At 60.5% G+C, this 8,717-nt stretch overlaps 1 protein-coding gene across 1 annotated transcript in view; it reads right to left on the minus strand.

Annotated features, from left to right (window-relative positions):
• Nucleotides 1–3,375: 3,375 nt before the first annotated feature.
• Nucleotides 3,376–8,717, minus strand: part of ADSS1 (adenylosuccinate synthase 1) — a 17,343-nt gene continuing 12,001 nt past the window's right edge. The window contains exons 7-13 of the mRNA XM_029950765.1: nt 8,559–8,695; nt 7,705–7,831; nt 6,989–7,143; nt 5,847–5,971; nt 5,026–5,123; nt 3,826–3,975; nt 3,376–3,745 (exon numbers count right to left, since the gene is read on the minus strand). Coding sequence (XP_029806625.1) covers nt 3,693–3,745; nt 3,826–3,975; nt 5,026–5,123; nt 5,847–5,971; nt 6,989–7,143; nt 7,705–7,831; nt 8,559–8,695 — 845 coding nt within the window. The 3' untranslated portion in view covers nt 3,376–3,692. The remainder of the gene's footprint in view (nt 3,746–3,825; nt 3,976–5,025; nt 5,124–5,846; nt 5,972–6,988; nt 7,144–7,704; nt 7,832–8,558; nt 8,696–8,717) is intronic.

Consider the following 8,717-nt stretch of genomic DNA (forward strand, 5'->3'; position numbering starts at 1 on the left):
ACCCTCAGTGCCCGGCCGCGTCCTGACACGCGGGCCGCCGCTGCCTCCAGCACCTGGCGGTCCGGCTGCCCTGTACCCGGCAGCCCCACTCCTGAGTCCGTGAGGACGTGTGGTCACTGTGGGGCGAGACGCGCACCCCTGTTCGCTGGCCGCAGCCCGTGTGCCCTCCCAGACGAGCGGCTGAAGATGGGGCTGCGCACGCGTGAAGCACACCGGCGCTGTCCCGCACGGGCCCGGAGGACGTGGTGCGCAGTGAGAGACACACACCCCGCGCTCTCATAATCCAAGAAACCTAAAGTCCTCAGACTCCCAGAAATAGAGCGGATGGTGGTTGCCGAGCGGAGGAGCGGGCCGGGGATGGGAAATGGGGAGCTGTTGGTCAGAGGCGGCTCTGCCCTGCCGCGTGGTCGCGAGTCTGCTGTGATGGACACCCTCCGTGTTCTCGCCCGAGCAACCGCGGCGGCCGTGGGGTGAAGAAGGTGTTAACCCAGCCCGTGGTGGTACATTTCTCCCTGTCCGTGTCTCAGACGGTCCCCTTGTACACCGTAAACTCACACAGCGTTAAATGTACGGCCAGGGCACATGTTATGTGTCAATTATATCTCATCGCTGGGAAAACATTACTTCCCTGGAGACCTTGTCTCCAAATACAGTCGCATTTCGAGGGACTGGGAATTGGATGTGGGAAGTGTAGGGGGACACAGTCCAGCCTATAGCAAATGCCATGCTTTGCACTAGGCTCTTGGAGTGCTGTTGAGTACAGCCAGGTGGGTCCCTCCCCAGTTGGCAAATGTCACAAGGGAAGCTCGGGCGGGAGGGGGGGTATTTGCTGTGGAGGCAAAGGTGAGGACACCTGCCCTGCCCAGGTCGGATGCCCCGAGAAACCCGGCTGGCCAGGCAACGGCTCATGTGAATTGTCTGCTGAACGGCATAAGCTCAGCGTTGGACGTCTGAAAACGGATGTTCCAGAATTGCGCTGAGGAAGGTGCACGTTTTCTGTCTTCCACGAGGAGGGCAGCACACCTGCCGTAGAGGATAGACCCGCAGGAGACTGTAATCAAGGCTGCCTCACGACCTTGAGGTTGTGAGTTCTCACAGCTGCCCGGAGGTGGGCCGTGTGGTTGTATTACTCTCAGTAACTCAACCTGGAGAATAATCGATTTACTTAGAGCAAAGTTGTATGTATTTATACCCAGTGGAACGCCCTGATGACAGACGTACGGCTCCATCCGTCACAGGAAACCCGTACGTCTGGGTGACCGGGAGAGGCCTTCTGTCCCTGCCGGGTAGTGTTGTCCTAGAACCTGACACATTCTGCAGACGCGGGTGCATGGGTGCGTTTCCATTGGGCCTCTCCGCATGCCGAGTCTGAGACCGTCTTTGTTGCTTTTGTCATATTCCGTGCGTGGGTGGGCCAGTCCGTTTCCCTGTCCACGGACACCTGGGCCGGTGCCAGGTTTGGGCTGTGACAATGTCCTCTGGAAGGCTTTTTCTGGATATTCGTCTTCATTTATTGTGGTCGTGCCTAGGAGTGGGATGGCTGGGTGGCAGGTACCTGAACAGAGAAGCAGCCTTTCAAAGCACCTGGAAGAACACACCAGTCATTCCCACTCACTGATCTGTGCTGTGCTGGCGTGGCGAGCTGAGGCCACTGTGAGCCCCCTCCCCCCCGCCCATGCTGGGGCTGTTCTTGGTGCAAAGTAGAGAGAGCATCTTACAATTACTCAAGGCCTCAAAACACCTGATGCTGGAAAAAGGGGGCTGGGAGTACCGACCCACCCCTCAGCAGAGAGAGCCTCCTGCCCTGGGGGCGTGAGAGGGAGGAAGTGGGTGGGGAAGCATCCTGGCCCCTGGAAGTTGGTTTTTTTCAGCCAATAAAACTCCACAGACACCCGGGGACACTGCTTGAGGCTGTCTCTTCAAGATTTTGCCCAGAGATGGAAGAAAGTGGACACCGGTCTGTGTCCAAGTCAAGGATTTACCAGCCGCTACAAGACAGACTTGAAACCCTTTTCTGCAGCGAACATAAAGTGCTGGATAACTTCACGAAGCCAGGCTGCGAGCTTTCGTGTGTGATGAGATTGTTTTCTTTTGAAAAACGCCTACTCTGGTTGACTGTCAAGGGCGTGCATTTCTCTGTTGCGGCAAGACACTCCCCGATAGTCGCCTGACCCGGGGGACAGGCAGGAGAGCGGGGTCCAGCGTGGTGTGTGGGAGGCTCCTCTTTCCCGAAGAACCCACCCCTGCCTCGGGGCTCTCCTCTGGTCCTTCTCGCTCGGGGCTCTCCTCTGGTCCTTCTCGCTGCATCGTGGAAGGACATAATTCTCAGAAAACTCAAAGAGCAGTTTCTGCTCGTGTTTAACCTCTGCCTTCAAGTAGCTGTGCCGCTCAGTGACTGGAGGCCCAAGAAAGCTGGTCGGAACCCATTTTCCTGGCTTCTGTGAAATCACTGAACACGGTTCTGGGCCCGAGCGGAACCGTTTGGGAGCGTGCACCAGGCCCCAGGAGTCTCAGCATCGGGCCTGCTCGCTGAAGATGCCGCCACACAGTCCGCGCCTCTGCCAGACACGCCCGCGGCCCCCTCCTGGACCGGTGTGGTCCCTGCGAAGGAAGTCGTGGGGCGCATGGCCCCTGAGCCCAGATCACAGTGGCAGTGTTGCAAAGCCAGGATCTGAGCCTGACCGATGCTGAGTCTTCCTCATCTAATTCCTTCTCTCCAAAATAGTATCGGAGGGACAGTTATTTTTCTGAATTTACCCCAAACTCTGAAGAGTGGTCTAAGGAGGCTACTCAGGCTCCAACTCAGCCCACAGTAAGCTGGCTTCAGCCTTGGCCAGTGAGGAAGCGACTTACTCGGGGCGCCTGGGGGGCTCTGGTAAGCATCTGACTCTTGATTTCGGCTCAGGTGGTGATCTCACGGTTCATGGGATCGAGCCCTGCATCGGGCTCTGCACTGACAGCACAGAACCTGCTTGGGATTCTCTCTCCCCGCCTCCTCCCTGGTCACTCATGCTCCCTCAAAATAAATACACTTAAAAAGTAATTTACTCAATGCAGTGCCATTCAGAGGGATGGGGGCAGGTGGTTGCACGTGACATGAAGAGGGCTGCGGGGGGGGGGCCCCTCGGCCCGAGCGGGGGGGGGGGGGCCGGATCCCAGCTCCAGGGGACGCTCCTGTAACGGCCGTTAGGGAAACATTGAATGCCTACCATCTCTCCTCCATGGGCTCCTTCCAGTGTGCCATCTAAGCAAGCCAGAGGCTTGGCTTAGTGACGCCAGAGACATGCATCCCCTAGACTGCTGTCACAGCAAAGCGTTAGCGGCGCCTTTTAGTGTTTAAAAGTCAAAACAAAAGGACAATCAGAACGAGACGCGTACTGACCACGACCATTCAGTGGCTACCAGATTGTTTATTACTGAGCTTCAACCAGCCATACAACCATGTGACAATGTGCCATAAACGTTCTCTGTTTTGAGTACTTTGGCTCATTTTAAATAGCAGGATAAAAAAAAAAAAACACGTCCACAGCCCTGGCTGTCAGATGTTTGAGTCACTGTAGAAATCTGAGCTGAAGGCTTAGAGAGAAATACAAAAGTACAGGAAATAGTCTCCCTGTCTCTTTGTTTATGGCACTGATCTTGGGGCTGATGATGCTGGACGAACCGCTGCGGCCTGCTGGTGTCAGCTCGGCCTAAAACAGCTGGATCATTGAGTCTCTTGATTTGCCAACACCAACCCATTTCACTGGAAGGGAAAAGGGTCACTGAGCTCCAGGGTGCTGGGGTGGGGAGAGGGTGGGATGGGGGCAGGGCTCAGGCACCCACCTGCCACTCCAACGTGATTCTCCACGAACCGGATGTAGTTCTGGGCCTGCGGGGGCAGGTCCTCCCACTTCCTGGCGCCCGTGGTGTCCGCCTTCCACCCAGGCAGCGTTTCGTAGTCAACTTCGACCTTCTGCAGGACCTCCTGGTTAGCTGGGGAGACAGGGTGGGCTGTGACCAGCGTCCCGAAGGTGCTGGGGTCTCAGGATGCCCAGGCGGGGCCTGCTTGCCGTGGGGCTAAGCGGACAGGAAGGCGGGCAACGCTGTTTGGCTTTCTCAGGGATGCAGAGTGGTTGTTGGACGCTGGCTGTACCCCTTCCAGACCAGGGGGGCGTGTCCACCCCAGACGTGCGTTTGCTGAGTGCTCTGCCCGAACGCGTGAGCGCACCGCAGCTGAGGAACTTCATCGACCCCACTGGAAATTCTAAGGGTCCTGAAGCATGAAGGTTCCTGAAGGAGCTCTGTGTCCTGTTCCCAGGGCAAGGACCCCACTCTAGCTCTGTGGTCCCCGGCACGTGGCTCACAGTAGATGCCAACCACCCCTTACTGATGGAAGGTGCTGGAACAGGCTGTCTACTGCAAGAGTCCCCATTCACATGCTCCCCTGGGCCCTGGATCCCTGGGCTCACACCATACTCCTGCCGTGCCCTCTCAAAGGTCAGGGGTCAATGGGGGGGGACACATGCAGCCCCCACAGCCGAGTGGCACTGGTGGGTGGCGAGTCTGCATGTGCGCAGGGGAGGGTGAGGGCCGCTCCCACCCCCAGCTGATGGGAGGAAGCGCCGTCCAGGGCATCCAGGAACCTAAGTAATTGAGATCCAAGACAACATTAGTCTTTGTACTTTTTAAAAAGATTTTTAAAAGAATGGGTGCACAGCAGCAGAAACCCATTGGCTCTTAAATGGTCTGACCGAAAACCGTGTGTTCTTGGGTAAAATAGTCAACTTTGTGTTTGCACAGAGCCGGCCACACCAGCCCACTCGGGGAGATTCCAGCGTGCCCAGGGGCTGGGCTCAGACAGCCAGCGCTCAGTGTCCCTGGGGCTGGGGAGCCGGGGGCCAGGCCTCCCCAGAGGTGAAGCCTGCGTTGGCAGCCAGCAGCCCCAGACTGGCCCAGCTCCCGGCACCCGAGACGGGCACTCACCCTGCACATTCACCATGCAGACCCTCCCCTTCACCAGCCTCTCCCCGCGTCTTCCTGTACCTGGGAAATAGGGGATCCTCTTCCCGTTTAGCTTGTATGAGATGCCAACCTTGATCTCGTCCAGGGCATCCAGGATGTCCAGTTTTGTTAAAGCGAGCCTGTCCCAAAGCCAACAGACGGAGACGCTGGAGAAGTTCTGTTCGGGCTCCACCCCTTGCTTCTCTATTTACAAACACGGTCCCAGGGAAACGTGGTGGCAGGCTGGCTAGGGCGGCAGGCATCTGTCCATCTGCGGTCTCCTCACCTCGAGGGCCCCCACAGGACCCCATCCTGGCAGCCCTCTGTCATGGCTCTGCCTAGGTGCCCCTCTGCAGCCAGTGCCCTGGGGACCCCCAGCCCCACCCCGCCCCGGTGCCCGCTCTTCCCAGCACAGGCCCTGGGCCCGGGGCTCCAGCCTGTTTCCTCCATGTCCCCTTTCCTTCCTCCCTCATGGCCCAGGCCCGAGAAGCCTCACGGGGGGGTCTCCCTGTGCTTAGGAGTCTGTGGTGGCGTCGTGGCCACTGTGCTCGGCTGCCCTTCCTCCTCGCTGCTGTGGCTCCGCCCCTCGGCGCTCAGAGCCACAGTGTGGGGACAGCAGCTCCCTCCCACCGCCCGGCCCCAACCCTAACCCAACCCTACCCAACCCTAAAGACTTAACGGAGGTGCTGACCCAGGTCCAGCCAGGTCCAGGCCGGCCCCGGCTGTGCCCGCGAGGACGGCCATGTGCGGCCTGGTGTGCTGGGGGGGCGGGGCCTCCCCGTCATGCCCACTGCGGCCCCGCCTTGCAGAAGGGGAGACGCTGCAGCCTGCGCCCCGCAGCACACGCGGGAAGGGCTGCTTACGCGGTGAAGCCGTTGACCATGTGCGCGTATCGCAGAATCATCAGGTCCAACCAGCCACAGCGCCTTTTCCTGCCTGTCGTCACCCCCCACTCGTGGCCACGGCTCTGCAGCAGGTCCCCGATCTCCTGCACGAGGACAGGTTCCACGGTGCCATGAAAGGGAGCCCTCGCCTGGCTGCCTCTGGGCTCCACAGTTGTCTCTGCTGCCGCCTCCTCCCCTCCCGACTCCCTGCTTCTCCCCTCCTCTTCTTCCCTCTCCCTCCTCCTCCCTTCTCTCCCCCTTCCATCCTCCTGGCTTCCCCTCTCCCTCCTCCTCCCCCTCTCCCTGATCCTCTTCCTTCTCCCCCTCCCTCCTCCTCTTGCCCTCCTCTCCCCTCTCCCTTCTTCTTCCTCCTCTCCCTCTTACCTCTCCCTCCTCCCCTCCTCCTTCCTCCTCTCCCTGACCCTCTCCCTCCTCCCCTCAAGGGACTGTCTGAAATCATACCCCCTGACAAACCCTTCCTCACGCCTGGCCTCTCCTGTTCCCGTGTCCCTAGCAGGTGTGTCCTCAGCTAAGGCTCCCCCTGATACAGGCCCTGCTGACCAGTGGGACTGTGTGCCCGACACCTCCTCCTGAACAGGTGGAGTTGGGGGCCGTGGGAGCCTCCGGCCCCCCTCCCCCATGGCCCACATGCAGGCAGGTGAGGACAGAAGGGGAGCGGGCCCTGGAGCTTCATGTCAGGGGCAAGGCACGTGTTTATTCCTGGGCGAGATCCCCATCCCTGTCCCTGCTCCCTCGCCCCGTGAGAGCCCCTGGCCACTTCTGCACGTGGCACCCCTCCCCACGCTGGTCCTCACACTCAGCTGCTCAGGACAAGAGCCTGTGCCCTCGCTCCTGGGCACAGGGCCATGCTGAGGAAAGGCCAGTGTTCTCCCGAGGGTCCCTGAGCTGCACCACAGGGGGCACCGAGGGGGTGGGGAGGTACGACAGCGCGTCTCTGGCATACGGGTCAGCTTGCGGGTCAGCTTGCACTTCCGTAGGCAACCTTTGGTCCCCTGCATCTGCCTGCCTCTGCCCTTGCCCAGCGCAGCGCTGCCTACCCCGCCGCTGAGCGCCCAGCACCGCCTCTGTGCCCCCGCTGCGGCCCTGCCGGGAGGACTCACATTGATCTGCTCGGTGGGGAAGGCGCCGATGCCCACGCGTGTGGTGTAGGCCTTCACCACGCCGTAAACCTCGCCTATGTTCTGCGGGGGGATGCCCAGGCCCGTGCACACGCCACCCACGGTGCAGTTGGATGACGTCACGAATGGGTAGGTCCCTGCAAGACGGGCAGTCAGGGGCTGCCCGCCGCCCCTACACATCACCCCGGCCCGGGGATCCCTCTTGGCAGAGGACAGTGGGTGGTTCAGCCTCCCATAAGTCCCCTTGGTGGGGTCTCCAGGGCCGGTGGTCTCAGGGACCATCCTGGGGGAATGGCCGGCAAGGGCACCGTGCATCAGGCCACTGTGGCTCAGGTAGGAGTCTGGGAGTGAATAGCAGAAGAAGGTGGTTCCCAGCTTGGATGGTGGGGGCCTCCCCTGCTGTACCAGGGGCCTTGGCGCGGGTGTGGCCTTGGGGTGGGGACAGGATGCACGGAGGGCCCACACAGCAGGAAGCACCGCTCTACCCAGCCCGCGGGGAACCCTGGGCCCAGCTCTGGCCACTCTCCTTTCCTTCTAGGTCAATTCCCCCTCTTCCCACTCCCAGCTGCAGCCGGAAGACTCGGGGGAGGGCAGCATGATCATCCTGACAGGCAGCCCCCCGCCCCATCAGCGGCCAGCCTGGCCCCCAGCAGGCACGAAAGTGGGGTCCGCCGGGAGTAGCTGGGCTGGGGACCTACCGAAATCAATGTCAAGGAGGGCTGCGTTGGCACCTTCCACAAGGATTTTTTTGGGGGTGCCGTGGAGTGCCTCGTACATAAAGTAGACACCGTCTCGGACCATGGGTCGGATCCGCTCAGCAAAGCCCTGTGGGGGGAGGCGGAGGGAGGCTGCAGGGGGCCGGGCGGTGTCCACCCAGCTCCAGCCCTGCCTGCCAGCCTGATCCTTCCAGGACATTCCTTCCTGCAAGGGGCCTGACCTGCAAACTTGTCCCCACACCTGAAACAGCCCCTGGCCCCATCTGAGTCTTGTCTGTGACTCACACCAGCCTCCTGCTTCTGTCATGGACAGAACTGTCTCCCAATTCATCTGTCCAAGTCCTGGTCCCCAGCACCTCAGAATATAACTATTTGGATATAGATCTTTAAGGAGGAGATCACGGTGAGGTCAGTCTGGTGGGCCCTAATCCAGTGTGACTGCTATCTTCATCAGCTGGTCCCTGTCCGCATTCACAGCCCCAGCAAGGGCTGGGAGGAGCCAAGATCCCAGCCTTGGAGACTTCTGGAAGAGCTCTGTGCTCTCATCCTGTCCGTGAGCCCACGCTGCCCCTCGGTGAGTCCGCAAGGCCGCCTATACCTCCGCCCCAAATGGGACAGAGCATCCTGGGAAATGTCCCCTGAGGGAAAGTGAGGGGCCTAAGGGGCCCCTGGCTCCCTGAGGGGACCCTCCTGACCTGGCTGGCCCGAGGTCCCCAAGAAGGCCAGCCAGCCCATAATAATGCCCCATGACTGTGCCCCACGAGCGTCCAGTGAACATCAGACAAGGCGTCACGTGTTGGAGCGGCCGCCCGCCCTGCCAGGTGCCCCTGCTCTACCTTGAGCTTTTTGAGTTGACCTTCGACGTCCACTTCCAGGGTGGGGAACATGGACCGGTGCTGGTGAGCCAGGTTCTTGAATCTGCAGGGGTGACAGTGACTGCGACCCCTCACCCCTCCTGGGTGTCCGCGCCCTCCTCACTAGCCACGGTCCCCCCT

Source organism: Suricata suricatta, chromosome 9 (assembly GCF_006229205.1).
Source record: "Suricata suricatta isolate VVHF042 chromosome 9, meerkat_22Aug2017_6uvM2_HiC, whole genome shotgun sequence".
NCBI classification, from domain to species: Eukaryota; Metazoa; Chordata; class Mammalia; order Carnivora; family Herpestidae; genus Suricata; species Suricata suricatta.